The sequence below is a fragment of the Dicentrarchus labrax genome, unplaced genomic scaffold (assembly GCF_905237075.1).
Source record: "Dicentrarchus labrax unplaced genomic scaffold, dlabrax2021, whole genome shotgun sequence".
Lineage (NCBI taxonomy): Eukaryota > Metazoa > Chordata > Actinopteri > Moronidae > Dicentrarchus > Dicentrarchus labrax.
The window spans coordinates 9,338,478-9,358,227 of NW_026136715.1; the positions used below are offsets into that span (position 1 = coordinate 9,338,478).

The 19,750-nt window shown below is 38.9% G+C and overlaps 2 protein-coding genes and 1 long non-coding RNA gene across 8 annotated transcripts; 1 reads left to right on the top strand and 2 right to left on the bottom strand.

Moving 5' to 3' along the window:
- Positions 1–734: 734 nt before the first annotated feature.
- On the bottom strand, positions 735–12,549 carry LOC127376779 (glucose-6-phosphate 1-dehydrogenase). Of its 6 annotated transcripts, XM_051424026.1 has the most exons (14): positions 12,513–12,549; positions 11,537–11,593; positions 9,851–9,972; positions 6,011–6,048; positions 5,790–5,898; positions 5,253–5,470; positions 4,847–5,005; positions 3,830–3,955; positions 3,072–3,165; positions 2,769–2,955; positions 2,434–2,669; positions 2,225–2,301; positions 1,997–2,089; positions 735–1,909 (listed from the first exon to the last, which is right to left on the bottom strand). In XM_051424026.1, the coding sequence occupies exons 1-14, from the start codon at positions 12,532–12,534 to the stop codon at positions 1,819–1,821; spliced, it is 1,629 nt and encodes a 542-aa protein (XP_051279986.1). In that variant the 5' UTR covers positions 12,535–12,549; the 3' UTR covers positions 735–1,818. The 6 variants fall into 6 exon arrangements, with proteins under 6 accessions (XP_051279986.1, XP_051279987.1, XP_051279982.1 ...); XM_051424027.1 differs by lacking the exon at positions 11,537–11,593; XM_051424022.1 differs by having other exon boundaries at positions 2,434–2,955.
- On the top strand, positions 7,534–18,468 carry LOC127376794 (uncharacterized). Its single transcript, XR_007887565.1, has 3 exons — positions 7,534–7,739; positions 17,896–18,119; positions 18,321–18,468. It is a non-coding gene; the product is annotated as an uncharacterized LOC127376794 (long non-coding RNA).
- Positions 13,878–19,592, bottom strand: LOC127376778 (polypeptide N-acetylgalactosaminyltransferase 6). Its single transcript, XM_051424021.1, has 11 exons — positions 19,142–19,592; positions 18,208–18,661; positions 17,919–18,091; positions 16,821–16,970; positions 16,321–16,555; positions 16,093–16,210; positions 15,801–16,001; positions 15,576–15,707; positions 15,195–15,296; positions 14,287–14,445; positions 13,878–14,090 (listed from the first exon to the last, which is right to left on the bottom strand). The coding sequence occupies exons 2-11, from the start codon at positions 18,624–18,626 to the stop codon at positions 13,977–13,979; spliced, it is 1,803 nt and encodes a 600-aa protein (XP_051279981.1). The 5' UTR covers positions 18,627–18,661; positions 19,142–19,592; the 3' UTR covers positions 13,878–13,976.
- Between the last annotated feature and the right edge of the window lie 158 nt (positions 19,593–19,750).

Below are 19,750 nucleotides of genomic sequence, written 5' to 3' on the forward strand. Positions count from 1 at the left end.
AATTGGCTTTGAAAATGTTTTATGTAGGGGAAAGGAATTCAGCCTGTTAGTGTTCAAAGATACATGCACTGTTTTGGTAAGACTGAATGTAAACACACAACACTTTACTGAAACACTGAATTTCACTGCAAGTTATTTGGGTACAGTATGTGATAAAACCTCTAATCTACTGAACAACAAGGGACAAACTGCTCAACAAAGTATTGTATTCAGAAAATAATGCTAACATGCAGTATACATGTAAACAGATTTTATTGCTTTAATTTGATTTCTGCATTAAAGGATAATCTATGGGCTCTATTGCATTTTTAGCAGCTCCCCTATTTCACTAAGCTGTTCAGTGATAGATGAAGCACAAAACTCCCCATAAAACCACAAATATTCATTTTAAAATGTTTTACTCTTTGTATTTTCTACAAGTTAAAGCAGTAAGACGTCAGTGCTGTCGGTTGGGGAACTTGACAGGTGTTGTAAAGTGGATTTTTCTTTTTTAAAACAGAGCCAGGCTAGTTGTTTCCCCCTGCTTCAGGTCTTTATGCTAAGCTAAGCTCCTGCTGGCTCTGGCTCCATATTTATAGAGTAGTATTGATCTTCCATCTAACTCTCGGCAAGCAAATGATTAAAGCATATTTCCCAAATTTACCAACTTTAAAGATTCTGATGTAATTTTAAAAATAAGCATACACCTATCAACAAACAAAAAAAACCACTAGTACCACAAATCATGAAACACATTAACAGAGAAGCAAAACTAGTTTATTACAAGTAGTGGAAATGTAGCCAGCTTTACATGTGAGTATACAGTACGTCATTACAAAGACATTCACTGTTGACTTGTGGTAGAAACCACCGCGGTCTTTACTTTGAAATATGGAATGAACATAAGTAACTTAAATAAAACTTAAAAATGTAAACAAAAAAGGAATGAAGCTCAGAGGAAGGTGACTAAACAAGACCGAGAGCTCATTTTGCTTGTCCGTAAGAACACTTAAGACTATTCCAGTATGAATGCTTTGAAGAGAAAACAGCCTGCATTGCCCTTTGTGAACCACAGTCAATTTATTAAAACAGCCATGATGTCCTTGGTTCTGGGCAAAGGAGGCAAAAAGAGAGTATGGAAGTCGTAAGAAGAAATTCTGCTAAGTGATTAATAAATGCAGTGAAAGCATAATGGTAATACAATCAGAAGGTTTATAGGAGTGACAGTCGGTGAACAATCATTCCTGTTGTTCCGCGTCTCTGCTGTGTTCAGTTACCATCTTTGGTACAGTACTTGCACTGGGTGAGGATGACTCAGCGTTTTCTTATTGCTCTACTCTATTGTTACTCAGCTCTGCTCTTGTTATTCCATTTACCATCCTGACAAATTAAGACCAAATTAATGGAGACAGGGGACATGGAGCTAGTTCATCAGACAGTTATTTTGTTCACAAAAACATCGTGGTTCGTTTTTTGTTCCCTCTCCAACTGACTTGGTCCCACCTCTCAAATACAACATAGAAAGCTGCTGTGAATGTATGAATAAAGTAAAATAAGAAAAACTACCACCGAAACCGGCACAATCCCATGATGACAGCATGAATCCACACTCTCAATGTCTGAAGAACTAGCTCCATAGAAAAATAACTCCTTATACCTGAGAAATTCTCAATTTGTTTTTAAAAAGCTTCTTTCTTTGTTGCTAATGCGATGGATCCACACAGTGGAAACACCACCTTCCTCAAAGACACTCCAGTGTTGGAACATGATACGGCTCACTTACCCTGCTGCAACCCCTCCTACTACCCTACCTCTACTCCTCCCTCATCTCATCACAACTCACAGTCTGTGAGGGTTGACCCATTTGTAAGTGCCTTCATAACGAAATCCAACTCTCTTCGCGAGGTCGTCCGCTTCTGTCGGGCCACGGCTGTGAGGAAAAGAAAGATGATCATTATCGACACTGTGTGCTGAATTCCTCTTCTAACTTAGGGCAAAGTGAGCAACTGTTTCTTACCTTCCATATCTATAAGGAATAGGTTTGGGCTTCTCATTGTCTATGTGATGAAGGAGAGGTGTGAAAATCCTCCATGCTTCCCTTAATTCATCACTGCAGATTCAAACAAATCGACATGTGGTTGAGGATATAACAGAGCTGTCGTGTAAAATATAAAAATGTATCAGGTTTTTATAACTCGTGTTTCCTTCCCGCTGAGGCAGAGAAGAGGAAATCAAAAAGACACACCTGCGTACAAAGTGCATCTGACTTCCACAGAAGACATCCAGGATGAGACGTTCGTAAGCATCTGGAAGCTTCACATCCTGAAAACAAGACACAAATTTCACATTATTACTTTATTAAATTAGAAGTCAATTTCTTAACTGAGTCTTTCTTTCTGCTCCTGTGTCCGTTCTTAAGTATGAACTGCACACATAAAATCAACTTGAACCTGCCTTGTATCTACTCTTGTAGGTGAGGTCCAGCTCAGTTTCTTCAGGGCTGAAGTATACGCCGGGTTTCTTGCTCATCATCTTGGCGTAGATGGCCTCGTTGGGCTGCACGCGCACCACAAGCTCATTCCTGCGACACTGATTTCCAAAAATGTCCCCCGGGACATCAGAGAACTGCAGTCGCACCTCAGCTTTCCTCTCGTTCAGAGCTTTTCCACAGCGAAGGATGAAAGGAACACCTGAGGAGCAAGAACGTTTTAAATGCCAGCATGTTACGAAAGAGCACGGAAAACGTGAGATTAGTAGGATTTGATTTGTAGAGGGCGCAGCGTGTTTACCATCCCAGCGTTCGTTGTGCACATACAGCACAGTGGTGGCAAAGGTGGCCTGAGTCGATCCTTTAGGAACTGTGGGATCATCAAGATAACCCAGTTTGGCCTCTCCCTCACCCTCCGGATCCCCCACATACTGACCCAGCACCACATCCGACATGGACACCGGAGCGATGCACTTCAGCACCTTCACCTACAAGAAGGAAGACGAGAGAACAGATCAATTTCCACACTTAAAAACATAAACAATAACATATTGTTACAGATTTTGTTGTGTTTGAGGAGGTGCTGAGAGCGTCGATTTTCTACCTTTTCATCCCTGACATCATCAGAGCTGGTAGATGCTGGTTTCTCCATGGCAACCAGGCAGAGCATCTGGAGCAAGTGGTTCTGCATGACATCGCTGATCATGACAAAGGGAACAGGTGGTTGCACAAAAGACAGAGAGGAAAATGTGATGGATGGAAAAATGTTCATTAAAATTAAAACTGATCATATGTTGGTACTGATGTACTGTTGAAACCGCTCAAATCTATCCATCATCTACAGGGTAATGACTTACAGTGAGTGGCTAATGATTATTTATAGATTAAAAAAGGTAACACTTCGCTTTAACCCCCCAATTTAGCATTTATAAGCAGTACATAAACAATAAATAAATGGTTCATATCTCACTATAATGTACAGATATAAAGGATATTTTAAAGTGTTTCTTAATGTTCAGTATTTGTCAACGATTAATAACGACTAATAAATTCACCAGTTTCCATTTTCAGGTTCTCACAAGAGGCTTTACAGTTGTTGACATTACTACATTATAGTCCGTTATAAACCAGTTATTAAATATAGTGCTAAAAAGGAGAGGTTAAAGTAAAGTGTTACCAATGAAAGTACTTTTTATAATATACAGTAACAAAACAAATACAGTGTCTAAGTATAGAAGCTGCTGTTACTGTTCTCTGCTCATTTTTATATAACCTCAATTCAAACCTGGATACAAACACACATTAAAGTTTAATATTACAAAGGAAAGACAGACTTCAGGGATTCATTTGTTTTCCCCTCACCGGATGATGCCAAAATCATCAAAGTAGCCTCCTCGTCCCTGAGTGCCAAACGGTTCTTTAAAGGTGAGAACAACGCAGGCCACGCTGTCCCTGTTCCAGATCGGCCCGAAGATACGGTTCCCAAACCTGCAATGAACATCACGTAATCGTTCTCTGCTCAGCGGCACACACAGACGTTCATGACAGCATGCATAACCCTTTTCTCCTGTTTGGTTCTTGGTTAGAGGCCAATTTCTTTTCTTCTTTGTGTGATATTCACAGAGGCTTTTCTAAACCACGAACCAGCTGAAACTGAAGTGTTGAATAATTCAAATGACCTTAAATCACCAGCAGATCTTTGTTTCAGAGTAAAATTTATAATACTTTGTCCACACAAGGAATTACAATGCACAGGGAGAAACATGCATGTAGTAGTGTGTGTTTTGTGTTTTATTCAGTTACAACTTTTTAATATTCTTTATTAGATAGTTGTAAACCATTGCTATAATTATTTCACAAAAAGCACAACTATATATATTTGTCCCCTCTTTCAGAGTAAAGTCTAGATCCGCTCTATTTGAAAAGTGTCCTTAGTTAACCTCGGTCATGATTTGGCTACAAAAAGGAAACTGAATTGAACTACTGCATGCAAGTAAAATTTTTGACATCTCCCTCCATCCCATTTGAAACAAGTTGCCTAAATTCCTAATCCTATCTCCATTTTATTGATTTCATTGATTGTTTCTCCTTCCCTTTGCCTATTTATGGTGCAGTTGGATTAAAAACTAATTGTGTTCCTACTCTTATAATTAATATTTATATTTACAGAGATAACTATCAGTTTGTTGAGGTTTTATACCCAGTATTAATGTTAATTAAATAATGCTCTGGCCCCAAAAACAGTGTGCACTCAATGATTCTTACTTATTTAGGTCAAATATTACTGTAAAACTGGAAATAAAGACTATATGGGTGTGGTATCATACAATAAATAACTACAATTTAAAAAGCAACTTTATCTGAAGATGCTTCTCTCACCTGAGCACCATGAGGTTCTGCACCATTTCCTTGCCCAGGTAGTGATCAATACGGTAGATCTGTTCTTCAGTGAAGAGGGAGGAGAGGTGAGTGGACAGCTCTTCAGAGCTCTGAAGGTCATGTCCAAACGGCTTCTCTACAATCACCCTGTTCCAGCCTCTGCAAACACACGCACACACACACACACACACAGAAGAAGATGAACATAATAGTTATCAGTGGGACACAACTGAGTTTAAATCCTGATATTGGGTCAGGTCTCTTTGCGCTCTTTGGGACTGACTTGACTTGAGGGTTTCTGTTGTTTACAGTCAGACATAGCAGGGCAGTGGACAACACACAAACAGACACTTGCAAAACAACAAGTAAACAGTGTGACACAGCAACAGTAAGTGTGTGTACTGACTTTGTGCTCATACAGCAGTGCCTGATGTTCTTTGAAACATCGTGGTAGACGGTGGGTGGCAGCGCCAGGTAGAAGAGACGGTTTGCCTCGGGTCCACCGGGCAGAGACAGGATGTGTGTGTTGAGTTTGGAGAAGGAACTGTCATCTGCATATTTCCCACTGATGTACGTGTTCCTGCTGAAGAACGCGGACAACCGTTCTGTTTCCGTATCCGTCACCTGAGGTTGGGAACATTTACACACACACATGGATTTAATAAGGATTTTTAAAAATGCAGACATAGAGGAGAAGAGAAGGAGAGGAATGAAAACAGGTATGAGAGGGAGGAAAGGGGTCAAATGATATTGTAAATTAAGAAAATACATTATAAGACATATGGAGATCAATGGGGGAAGACCAATTGGACAGAAGTTAAACATGGGAATATTTAAAGAAAATGTATGCATTTGTGTACTTATCTACTGTAATTTCCTCTACCTCCCCTCAAACAAATCTGTTAGATTTTAGTAAGTTGCATCTAAAAACCTCCAGTTTTACCTTCATGTATGGCATGCAAGAAGCCCGAATGGCATCAACTGTCAAGTCAGAGCGAGCAAAGCCCACAAAATACGTATTCTCAGGGAGGAGACCATCTCTGAACAACCACCTGGAAGCGAACAGAGGAAACGTCTGGTTCATTACACCCAACTTCAGATTAGACGAGTATCTTTCCTCAGATTCTGCTTTATTGATGTAAAAGCCTTCAGAGGTTCACTCACCAAAGAGTTGGGTAGATTTTCTTCTTGGCCAGATCTCCCTACAGGCACAAATACATGATCAGAAATATGAAAATACAGGTCACAAACACAATAAACAATTATGTGTTTAATTACTTAAGAATTACTGCTCATTTAACCAGTGCACTCTGGCCAGAGTTTTAGTTATTTTCCATGACACAAACTCTCAATATGCTGCAGTACTACAGGTCACACTATCTGTCAGCAGGTGAGTAGGCTGCTTTGGCTTATTTAAGAATTATGCAACTTTAGTAATCCCACTGAAAGCATTGCCAACCACCAACAGTCCAGAGACAAAAGACTGTCTGGTGCTTACTAATACACTGAAGAACCTGTTGCTTCGTGGTTCAATTATAAGAGCTAATGTAACAGAGCAACTTCTGATCATGTTTGACATGTTTTACCGACCACACACAAGGTTTCTGTGCCAGTGTCAGGTACTGACAAGAGGTGCTCATAAAATCAGGGATGACCAGAGGCAAACATCAATACAAAGACAGGACCGAACAGGACATTAGAAGTCAATTAATTAAAAGTAATTCCCACAATAGTATACTGTTGGCCTAGATCACAATCTCCCTTTAAGACACTCTGTTCCTCAGATGGGGATTCCTCAACTTGTAACCCTGCTACCTTGTTTAAGACTGCATGTTTAAAGTTAATAACTATACATGAGAGGAACAGAGACGTGTAACTTGCTATTTGCAAAACAGGGTTGGGAGGGTTTCTTTGACACCTTCAAAATTCAGGCTATACTGTGATGTTGTTCCCTTTTCTGCTAAAGACAAAATAATGAAATAACATTTCTGCAGTGACTGTATTTAATAATGAACTGGCAACTGTAAGATTAGCTATGGTTTTACTCGTGACCAGAGTGGAGTTGTGAGACTGTTTAGTGCTGTAATGTGTATGCACTGCACATGTGCATGGTAGTATATCGTTATATATTGTTATATATTTTAAAATGTACTTTAAAATTGTAATCCTGCCAATAATCCCCATTTTTACTAAATGCAACTGTAATCTGATGATGTCTTTTATCCTGCAACAGATTACATTTTTGTATCCTGATTGCGTAACTCCATTACATGTAATCTGTTACTCCCCAAACCTGTTCACAAATGTGCTTATGTCACACTTAGTAATTAATTTGAGGTGATCTGGTATGCACAATATCCTCCAACATTAGCAGAAGATAAACCTGTTGAACTTTTCTTATTGTCATGAAGCTAAAACAGCAATAACTACTGAATTAGTAGCAGTGAGTAAATGTTAGAAAATGTGCTGTGACTGTACTGTATGTATGCAAATGGTGATAAACATAAAAGTAGTACAAACATTTAATCAGCTGCAGGCACACACACACACACAAACACACACAGACACACAGACACACATACACACAGCCATCAACCATGCACAATCAGAGTGAGATTGCACATAGCCCGGCCCTTCCCCTGACCTGCCTGTGTATCACATTGAAAGAAAAACGCTGACAGTCAGTGACACTGCAAAAAAACAAACAGCGCCACTCTTCTCTCCCAAGAGCAAACGGTAAAACAGCCAGTGGATTTACTGCAGCCTGACTATTAAAATAACTAAACTGGCACCATATTTGTTTGTGGTTTCTTCTTTAGTGTTTTAATTATCATAAAATTGTAATTAATATGGTTTGAGATGTGAAAGAAAAGCTGCTGCTGACAGGAAAATGGTGAGTTTGCATATTAGTTTTTCATGTTCTCAGATAAAAACATGTTTCTGTAAAACTGTTTTCCTTTACAATAGAGACAGGTACGACTCATTTAAACTAGAAAAACAACTGAACAGGAAGAACCCACATTTGGATAGATTGAAGCCCTGATAGAGAAGGAGAAGGCAGAGAAAGAAAAGAAATGTTGTAACAAAGAAATGAGGAAACCGGTCTAAAAAGTTTCAGGATGTCTGAAATGGTTTTAGTTCCTGAACTCGACACCTGAACGGTATGAGGAAATAGTAAACTGTGAAAACTGTGGGACATTAATTATTACATTATTAGGGTGATATCAACTTATTATTCAATTTATTTTAGCTGTAATATAAATTAAGTTTGATTATGAGTAGGCATGTGGATCAAACAGCAAATAACAAACAAATTAGATTTTAATGCAACTATAAATTACTGAGGACTTTACAGTAGTACTTAATGCTTGCTTTCTTAGCTTGGTTCACTTTGCTGCTTTACTTATTATTTGCAGAATTGCACAATTTAAATAAAGGTGTTGTTGAATTTACCACGTGTTTACACAAAGCTGTCACACAACTGTTTAATTTACTGTTTAGTATTGTCTTAACACAAACAAAGTGGATCGGACCAAGCTACACAAAACTAGTGTAAAACTTGTCTTTCCAGCCATTCCAGGCAGGTTTACTGGGTCTGGTAAAGTTAAATTAGTTGTCCACAGAGCCCCCAGTTGCTTGGCTGGTAGAGTGTGCGCCCCGTTTACTCGGGGCCTTTGCTGTGTGTCACTCCCCCTCTCTTTCCCCAGTTTCTTGTCTATCTTCAAGCTGTCATTATCCAAATAAAAAAGGCATGAAATGCCCAAACAAATAATTATTTCGTTAAATATTTACTCGCCCCATAGACAGTCAGCTTACTTTCTACTTTGCCAAGATATGCTGTTGTTGTGAGGTTAACTATAAGTAGCAGGAGAGTATCGCTGTCTGGAGCTGGTGTGCATGTTAGCTGTGCAGCAAGTTAACTTCAAGTTAAATGTATTCGAAGGAGAGTAAGGTATTAAAAAGACCGTACTGATACGACTGATAAATAAATAAGGAGGTATCTCTCTCACACACACACACACACACACACACACACACACACACACGCGCACACGCACACACACACACACTACTGAAAATGATAAGAAAAGAGGAACCTTGAGGTTTTCGCTGTCTCAATTTTAGCCTTTTGAAAGCTCGGACCACTGAGCCGTGTTTGTTTGCTTAAACTTGGTGAAATCAGTTTCAACATTTCCTTAATCACATCGTGCCCTATTATTGCAGCATTGTTAAACATTACAACACACTTTACTTTGAAATTATGGTCAATAATGCTTGCCTAAGTGGCCTACACTGTAAATACAGAACACAGAGAAAAGTCTGATTGGTCCTAAAAGCTTATGTAAGTGATCTGGGTGGCTCCACCGTTAGCCCTTTCATTTCATTTCACAAGTGCATTATCAGTTCCCCATTTATACACCTTGATTATATTATCACTAGATTAGGATTCCAGTGTTTCCTCTAGGATTTTTTTAGCAGCGGCGGCAGGCCCGTCCGAACACCCCCCCGTCCCTGTCACACCTGCAAATGTTTTATGTATGAAACAGAAGTGACACTTCGCTGCAACACAAACAAATATATTTACCGTTTTAATGTTTCCAGATGTTTGATATCAGGACGTTGAGCTGAGAACTGACAAGTTGAACGTTGTCCAATTTAAAACGGACCCACCACGGTGACGTTTTTGGTGGAGCTGTTAGTTTATTAGTCGACTTGGAAGAACGCAAACGTTTTGACAATAAGCTACATCAACACAACAGTATGTGGAGTTAAACTGGACAGCCCCAATAACCTCTGAATAGTTCTACTCGTTGTTAAATTGCAATGTGAGCGGCAGCCAACGGGGGTACATTATGTCGGCAGGATCATTTAAAAGGCAACCGTGACTACATTGTGCGTCTGCCCCATTTCTGATACCGTGGCGGCAGAAATTTAACAGCAGCAGGCCGCCGCTGCAAAATCAACATAGAGGAAACACTGGATTCCCCTGCTCCCTGCTCTCACCGAGGCTCCCATGATGATGAAGACGTGAACATCGGACTGATGGAACTCCTCATCTTCATGCAGCTCCTTCCTCAGCTCCCCAAACACCTCAGAGCGGGAGAGGGGGATGTTGGTCATTTTCTCTAAAAAAAAAAAAGTCAAAAAAGTTAATAATGTTCTTTTACACGTCAAAACCAAACCATCAAGAAGACAAATACAGGCTCTACCCTAAAACTTTGTGAGCGCTTGCCTAACATGTGAATTCAATGGACTTTTGTGCCTTTTGCACCCTAAAGGCTTTACAGAGACTAAAGGCAGCGAGTGGAGTCCGCTCCTCCCTTTGTTTTACATAAACAGCCTAGTTAAGCTTGCACGACTCGTGTCACAACCATACTGTCAATGGTCACAACACAGTAAACAAGATTGTATTCATGAATGTCAATGTGACATAACCGTTACATTTTAGATGACACAGTGCAGAATGATTTAAAAAGTCTGTACTGATATTATTCAGCAAGTGTAGGCGACAAGATCTTCATATAATATGAAGATTAACTGAACAGTGCTGAAACAACGGGGTGATTAATCAATTAGATAATAGACAGAAAATTAATTCATTGTTTGGGTTATTTTTTAAGCAAAATATCTAAACTAGTCTATCAACTAGTTTTAGCCTCACAGATGTGAAGATTGGCAACTTTTATTTGATTTATAAAATTTTACATTTAATATCTTTAGGTTTTCGACTGGTATATGAACAAACAAGATTTTCACCATTTTGGGACAATATCTCCGGAAAAAACTATACATTCGATTAAATGACCTTGCGCTCTGGAAAACTGGGGTGGACAATTTTCATAATTTTCTGACATTTTATAGACCGTGCGATTAATCGAGAAAATAGTCAGCATAGAATTTAATCTAATTGATGCCTGAAACAACCGAAAATTAAGGATTACTTCTTTAAAACACAGCATTCCCAACAAGGGAAGTTGCCAGGCGGTACGTGTAAAGATTGTGTGGAGGAACAACTTAATTAAAAACATATACATCAACATATTGAGTCAGCTGTAACATCTGAACAGTGTGAAAATTAGTCAGTAACCTAAGTGAGCAGAGACGATTAAAAAGTTGGCTCAAAGTAACATCATTTGTTTTAAATAAATGATTGAAATAATCATCTAAAAATTGATAAATGGTCGAAATATCTTAAAGTATTAGATAATTCTTTATAACAGCCAAGAGTAATGGATAAATAGTTAACAGACAAAGGGTTGAAACATCCAGTTTGTGCCACAAGTAGTATGTATGCAAAGTTAAACAAACCAAAATCACTGGTAGTTCAACTGTATGAAGAAATATTCTAATAATATCCAGTTTTATATCTAACTAGTAACTAGAGTTAAATAATGTGGTATCAAATGAAATAAACACAGTTGGAACAAAACTAAAAATAAACTAAAAGCTAAAACTAGGCGTAAAAAAACATTTTAGTCGACTGAAATAAAAATAAAAACTAGACTTTACAAAAAGTAACCAAAACAACAAGACCAACTAAAATAAAATAAAAACACAACAAAGACCCACAACATTAAGACTAAAAACTGATACAGAATCTAATCTGATAACATTTAAACAATAAAAACTACCCTGAAACGACCAAAAACACACTCAAACACAAAACTATAACTCTGGTTTACAACATGCCTGGTGGTGCTGATGAAAGAGTACTTGAGTTCATCTTACTGGGCTGTGAGGGAACCTCTGGGGAAAAAAAGGTTGGGAACCACTGATGCTGTGATATATATATATATTTTTTTACCATTTACTATACAAGAAAAACCACTGGCACTAGTCCTAGTTACTTCCTCAATTATCCAACAATCAAAAGATAAGGAGCTGCATGTTTGAGGAAGAGGATAGATTTACTTGTGACTCATTTTCAAGAAGCCAAATCAGGAAGTTCAAGTAATTTCATGAGTTCTTTATTTTCCACTTTTAACTAACCCTGCACATCACCTCTGAATAACTTGATTAACAGTACATTAAAAAGCATAAGCATGACAGGAAACACACAGTACAGGTCTGTCTGGCGGTCATTAGCACCCATAAATAGCCTTGAGACACACACACACACACACACACACACACACACCAAACTATAATGATATAAGTCAAATCCTCGCAAATCCCGAAGAGGGCTAAACCTCACTCCTTGCAGCACACATCTAGAAAACACGGGCTCACATGTTGACGCTAACGAAGTGATTATTTCGTGCACAGTCAGCTACCAACATCCACCGTGAAGGAGCTCAGACTGTGCTGCTATTAAAACCTTATCTACCATACGTTAATTACTCGTATGCTGGTAATACATAACAAAAAAAAAAAACGCCCTGTCATCATAGCTTCACATGCCGTTATGAAAACATGACTTGACAAGCAGCAGCAAACGGCAGCTAGCTTTAAAAACACGTAGAGAGCTACTCACAGGTCCGTCAAAACGAGAGGATAACCCGGCAGTTATAAACCCCTGGCCAAAAGGAGAGGACACCGGACTTTATATACACTCTCACTCTCACTCACAGCGACTGTAGTTCAAGGCTGGCGTCGCTGCCTACTTCCCTGTTCGAGTGACAAGGGAGGAAACGCGAGTTTTTTATTGGTTTGGAAGAAAACTCACCAGCGCTCGCTCGAGTCCCCATCGCCGTCGAATGCGGTGACGTCGACGCGTGGGCGTGGCTTAACTGTACCCCTCTCCACGCACACGCACACGCACACACACACACACACACACACACACGCACACACACACACACACACACACATACTGAAAACTGGACAGGTGGAAATGCACTTTATTCACATTGATGAGTATGAGGATAAATATACATGTATGAATGAAAAAGAAGAGGAAATAATGGAATTTTTTTTTTTTTTTTTAATATAGTTTTTATTTATTTCGTCAGTACAGTCTCTCAGTTTTTCACTCTTTTTCCGTCTTACAAAAAAAAAAAACACTTTTTAAAAAGATTCATATTTTTTATTATCGGAGTCTGTGTTTAAAGGACCAGTGTGCAGGATTTAGTGGCATCTAGTGGTGCGGGTTGCAACTCCCTCGCTACACCACCTTCCCCTTCTGATGCGTGAAGGAGAAACCCATAGTGGCAGCGAAAAATGTGCAAAAAAAACCCAAAAACATGAACTAGAGCCATTTTGGTTTGGCCCTTTCTAGGATGTAAAAACATGGCGGACCTTATGGAAGGCAACCCGTGGCATTTGTAGAAATAAACAGCTCATTCTAAGATAGCAAAAAGTATTGTTATTTTCAGGTTATTAGACACTAATGAATTCATGAATATTATATGACATTTATACTATTAGATCCTCCTAAATGTTACACACTGGACATTTAAAGAAAAAAGGCAGCAGCTAGTCATCATGTATATCAATTTTGAGTTACTAAGAATTAAGTATTTTTTCCCTTTCCCCATTTTTTGATAATTTACAAGTTACTTTATAGATCGACATAAACAATATAAAATATAATAAATAAATAAATTCTGATTTACTATAATAGGTTAAGGCATGATGAGTCATAATTGATCCCTTACATGTACGATGTATTCATTGCGGTATTGCTATTTTCACTTATAGCAGCAACAAAGAACTTCATTTTTATGTTTATTAATAGATCCTCCTAAATGATACACACTGGACCTTTAGGTAAAAGCTTTTTCCACCTCTGTAAAGTAAACAAGCCCCATGGAAACACTAAAACCAACAACAGGGTTGGTCTTTCTGACTTTCCCCCATTTGTTTGTGTCATCAGCAGAGGGACAGTAAAGAGGGGAATCTGTGCTTAAAATACTGTAACTCAGATATCACGGTCGGTTAACTCAGACTGCCTCACATAAGCTTTGGCTCAACTTTGAAAGGCATTTTTGTGCAGAAAGAAACAACCGACTATGGATTTATTCCCCATCTTTTCAAATGGAGAAGCACTGGGAGGGATCAATAACTCTTTCAGTGTACATAATGGCATGTGTTAATTGTATTATTTAAAATATTTATTAAATATTTAATATATATATATTTAATTTATCTTTTATGAAAACATCCACATATACAAATCCACGACCAAGAGTCAGATGAAGACCCAGTTCTGGCTGAGTCTGGTGGATATGCAGGTAGTCACAATCACCTTTCCTCCTGATACTGTCAAACATTTGCCTGACGATGGATTCCTCAGATGGTTTTCCTGAAAAACAACAACAACGTAAACTGTATATCTGCTGTGTTTAAGAGGGTTACAGATTGGATCTAGAAATAAACGTAGAGATAGTGTGACAAAAATGAGGAAATTGAAATCTTAGTATTTCCTGGTGTAGCTTGGGACAGTATTGTAACATCAGTTGCTGCAGAGTTCTGAGTTGATGTGGAAAGACATGTTGTACCTGTGTAAAGATCCAGACTTGCTCAGGAGCTGCTGTGGTTACTTTTCCCATCCGTTGACAGAGTTTAAGAGACACAAGAGCTCTTCCAGGGGTTGCATGTAAACACAACTCAATGCCGCTGCTGAGCCGTACCTCTTGCTGGGATGTGTATTCAAAATACTACAAATCACACAGACAAATTGTATGTTTTAAAATAATCCATAATCACCTTTTTATCATTTAATGTTGTTTTCTAAATTTACTACCAGTCCCTACAGGATTTTGCAGGGTTTTTGGGGGATTTTTGTGGTGTAAAATGCCTGATTTCACTGCAGAATTTTTTTTTAAAAAAGGCATTTTACTGCAGTTAAATTATGACAGAAAGTGAAAATTGCATTGTTTTTTTTTTTTTTGTATAATTCAATAATTCTCTAGAACTTAGTTAGTAGTTTGGTGATGTATGGCTGTAACCTACATGCACACAACACTGACTACAAGATCAGCCAACACTGGTTTGTTCAACATCCAAGCATGATCTGAGAAGTCATGCCCCCAAACCTCCGTAGCAGGGCTTGGACTCACAACCTCACTATTTCTAAAATCCTGGCTACGGCACGGTGGGAAACTATAATGATTGGTGAAATTGGCAGAAAAGTTGCAGTGATTGGACAAAATTGCAAGGTCGAATTTGTGTGCAATCACAACTTCCTGTAGGGACTGTAACATATTCACCTAACGCAGTGATTCCCAGCCTTTTTGGCTTGTGAGCCCCTAATCAGAGTTTAAAAAGTCTGGAATTAATTTCTCTGTTATATTTTAACAAGAAAAGTGTGGAAAAAAAAGAAAGAACATTCCTTATCCCTTTATTTACCAGTGACCCCTCAGATTGTTTTGATTCCCAGGTTGGGATCCGCTGATGATTAGCATACCTGTGCTCTACCTTCACTACTACATGTGAACATTTTAACAGGCTCCCATTGCTTATTTGTCTTCTTCACATCCAGGCAGCACTTCCAACCAACGTTTTCCAACTGCAAGAAAAAAATAATAATATAGTTGTTGTAATATAGTTTTATCTAATGTAACTTTTGTCTTGAGGTTTAGGAATATTAAGAGAAAATGTTCTGTAAGAGCACTTTTTGTGGGTTGATTCAAAGTTAAAATATTAATGAATTTAGTCTTTTATATTTGCTGCATAAGTAGAAAAACCTAGCACTGGAAATTGGGCAAAAAATGCACACTTGTATGTTTTACAGATACAAACTGTCACATCCCACTGAAGATAATCAGATGTTGATGAAGTAGTTTACCTGTCCGTGCCTGACTGGAACGATATCAGGCACGTGGGCCTCTGGATAAATGTTGTTTAGGTACCAAGAAAAGTTCTTGCACTTTAATCTCTCCCTGAGTTTATGGCGTTCAGTAACATCTCCAAATAAATTCTGAGGGGACAGAACAAAAGAAAAACAACATATGGTGAGGTAGGACACAGGGTCATAAATATAATGCCACTAACTTCCTGGGTTTGTACCAACCTCTTTAAAAATGGAAGCAGCCTTTTTGTTTGTACGATAGAAGACCCATTTGTAGTTATCCATCCAGACCTCAGCCAGGCGGACCAGGTTGCGAGTGATCACAGTGCTGCCTCCGGGGTAGGTGTGGGGGCTTTTTCTGCGGAAAATATGCCCCACAACAGAACAAGGAATAATCTCCAGCTGACCTCCACATTGCCAGACCTGCATTAGAGTGAATGCAGAGCACAAGGTAAGACTGGAGCTTCTTTTGTAAAGCATATTTATACTAAAAAACACTAAAAAACCTTCTTACCCTGAAGGACATTTCCAAATTCTCACCTCCCCAGAACTCCATCTGGTCATCATAAGTCCCAATATGCTCAAAGTATGATTTAGATACAGAGAACAGGCCACCAGCAAAGGTCGGAGTTCTACAAAATCAGACATAAATCAGTCTAGTTTCATTTAAATGAACACCTACTCTTATTTCTTTCTTGCCGGGACTCGTTACCACTCTCACATCTGCACAGTAAACACCAACCTGATAGGAAAAGTTTCATTCTTCCTTCTCTTCTTCTCCTCTTCTGGGATGCCCTCCCATCCAAACTTTAGCCTCCAGTCAAAATTCCCCCGATGGTAATAATGCTGTTTAGGGACTGGCTTACTGAACTTTAGGTTATCTTGGTCAATGATGGCGATTTTCGGGCTCACCACAGCGGAAGGCTGCTCTTCTATCCGAGCTAGAAGAGGCTCCAGCCATCCGGGGAAGCATTCACCTACACAGGAACATAACATTTGTCAATCAGGGGTGCAGCTAGGAAGTTATTGGTTGAATGTGGTGACTGTAGACTCCTCTATTGTTCTTTACTTGTTCCCTTTTCACCATATACTTCTACTGTATGCTTAACAGCCAGAAAAACACACCACCAGATACTAATTTTAGGCACTACCTTCTTTATGTTGATCAATAGACACGGGTTCAAAACAACCAGCTGATAATGCATGAAAACGATGGCGAGCATTGCATTATGGGATACATACAGTGGGAATCCAGGAAGGTGAGGACCTCTCCTTGTGCGGCCTGCGCTCCCAATAGTCTGGCTGTGATCAAGCCTTTCCTCTCCCTCTGTCGTAGCACACGGACTATATTCAGCTGCTGTACATAGTTATCCAGGCGAGTCTTAAGGTGATCTAAAGAAAGAGAAGTTAACAATGAAATTAGGGGAAGGAGTAATTGTGATGAAATTAATTATCTTATTTACTTATTTATGATGTTAAACCAGCAACACAGCTGGTTTTTATCACAGATGGTCATGTTATTACAAAAAAAGACAAGCTGTGAACACAACACTGTTATATTATCATGAGGTTTTAGCTGAAAAAGCAATAATAATGCCTCTATATGACCTACATAAACAAACAAGAAAAAAATGGCTATTTCTGTATAGTTAGTTTCTGTATACTAGGTCATGTTCTCCTTGAACAAGGGGTTCCTTGTAGCTGGTTTAAGTTAATATTATTAATGTTTTTAGCTTATTGCTAAATGCTTCACTGTGTTAGTTGTTAACTGTGTCTGTGTCGTTTGGTGCTGGCTGGGTAGCTTACAGTGGAGATTTTTTAGATCTTTTTAGCTGAAAACATCTGCCTGCTGCAACTGGCAAGGATGATATTAGAGCTGCGAGATTGAAACAAAACAAAAAAACAATGAGACTCTTTAAAGCTCCATAGGTCTGAGAGAAAATGTAGTGTCAGGTGACAATTCTCTGTGTGGCTCATCAGTTTTACTAAAAGCAACAACAAGGAACTTTAATTAAATTTTTTTGGTCGATTCTGGTGACCCCTGTGGACAAAAGTGGCACTGCTTCTACCGCCTTGTTTCATTGATTTCAAGGGGAATCTGATTAAATCCGACCCGTTGGCAGGCATTTAATAAAAACTATACTCAACTCATGGTTTCGTTTGCTTATGTAGTTCACATAGAGGCATCAGTATTACATTTAGACTGTTTTATGACCACTTCCTCCATGTATTTTAGGTTTTGCGGATGTTTTTTCGCAATCAGTGCTGTACAACATGAACAGAAATATATCTGTCAATCCACTTTCCCTCTTGACAGTGCGGCTCTGTGGAGATACTCGCCATCTGTGCTGGCATCGTCCACCAGTAAGATCTCTGTGAGCAGGGCTGCAGGAGCTGTGTGTAAGACACTGTAGACGGTCCTCAGCAGAGTGGACCATGCCTCATTATGAAACACTATGATCACACTGGTTGTAGGGAGGCCAGGACAACGCCGAAACCTCTGTTCCAAGCAGCTGTCAGAGCGGAACTGAAAGTTAACAGGTATATTTAACAACATGTGCTTTTCCTGTTGAATTGAGTCAATGGTGATTGATCCTCTGGCGAGATAATGAACAATGGTTATACTCACTCTTGGTGTCGTGTATCTTTGCCCAGATCACGGTGCAGGGAGATGCGATCACTGGCAAACTGGTTGAACTGGTTTTTATCAAACCCGTACAATTCCTCTTTTTTGTCTTCCAGAGTCATTCGGTGTGACACAAAGGGTTTACCTCGCGCTCCTGGTGCCCTGGGGTCTTGGAGAGGCCTCCGAAGGTGAGGCTTAAGCTCCTCTGCAGTGTAAAAGCCAGGTGGACATTTGGGATTTGGCAACAGGACAACAGGGGTGGATACTTTGAGTCTCACCACACCCGCCAGAGGTAGGTGTGATGGTTCAGGGAAAGCTGTGTGGTTGATGGTGAGGTACATACGGATGAGCACAAGCAGAAAGCAGGAAGTAGCTAACTTTACTGGAAGGGTGAGACGACAGCAAAATACAGGCCTACGCATGGTATGCAGAGGGAAGGACTGACCTGAAAAAAAAACTGAATACAGATCACATAAAAGACATTATTATAGAAAGCATAATATAAGTATTTATAAAGCAATTCATCAGATTTTTATTCTATTCTATTCTATTTTTCAGCACAAATATCGCTGTATCTTTGTGTAGAGCAGGCCTACTGTACAGTGACACCAACAATCATATAGGTTGTAAAATGAACAAGACACTTCCATACAGGCTTCGTGGAACAGTATACTGTATAAAACTTATATACTTGGTACTTAAAAATATAAAACATAGTGATATATTACATGAAATCTGTGTCCATAAGCACACAAGACATTTGTTTGAGTTTACAAAGAAGAAAGCAATAGAAAGTTTAGAAACTGTACATTAAATAAAGTAATACAACTTTACAACATTTGGAGGTAAGTAAGAAACACCTAGGCTAAACATTGTCATAACAGGTATATGTAGGTTTATAGGTGGACACACTTTTTTCAAAAAATCTTTCACTTACTTTACTTTAGCTGCAGGACATCAGCAAGTCACTACATCTGTGTCACACTTCCTTGTGTCACAGTTGTCTTTCAGTCATGCAGGAAACAAAAAGTTATAACCTGGTTGGTGCACATCCAATCAACAAAAACTATAACTGCTCAAACCGGTCTAATTTTAGCCTGTGAGCTCAACTAGTGTGGCCTTTCTGCACATTACACATCATATTAAGATTCTTTGTTTACATAAAGGGAACTTGGTGTGCAACAGTTGATATACAAAGCAGGAAAGAGTGCAAATATATAGAGAGCAGATATAAACAAAACCAAATATAAGGGTATTATCGGTAAGGTGTAAAACCAAATGTAGGTTACCCATTGACAGAAATGTAACAGGCGGTAGGTATCATAAATATAGTTATAAATTGGTTATAAAGTGAGGTGCAAATCTAAATATAGGCCACACAATGTCAAATATAACAGGGTCACATGTAAGATGCGTAGCTATTGACCTATGTAGGCCTACCATAAATAAATCTAAAATTATTTTTCAAGTTTTCAAGTTTCAAATTTTAATCTTGAACCACAGAAAGGTGAAAGAAAAACAAAATGGCGTCTGATCGGAACCGAGC

What these genes read in the sequence shown, in the direction of transcription:
- LOC127376779 (XM_051424022.1), bottom strand. Translation starts at nt 12,534, where the DNA reads ATGGGGACTCGAGCGAGCGCTG. An exon ending in CTTGCATGCCATACATGAAG is followed by an intron (nt 5,471 to 5,789) that starts GTAAAACTGGAG and finishes TCCCAACCTCAG; the next exon opens with GTGACGGATACGGAAACAGA. An exon ending in GATGATTTTGGCATCATCCG is followed by an intron (nt 3,166 to 3,829) that starts GTGAGGGGAAAA and finishes TGTCATGATCAG; the next exon opens with CGATGTCATGCAGAACCACT.
- LOC127376778 (XM_051424021.1), bottom strand. Translation starts at nt 18,626, where the DNA reads ATGCGTAGGCCTGTATTTTGCTGTCGTCTCACCCTTCCAGTAAAGTTA. An exon ending in CACCTTCCTGGATTCCCACT is followed by an intron (nt 16,556 to 16,820) that starts GTATGTATCCCA and finishes GTTCCTGTGTAG; the next exon opens with GTGAATGCTTCCCCGGATGG. An exon ending in AATGAAACTTTTCCTATCAG is followed by an intron (nt 16,211 to 16,320) that starts GTTGGTGTTTAC and finishes CTGATTTTGTAG; the next exon opens with AACTCCGACCTTTGCTGGTG.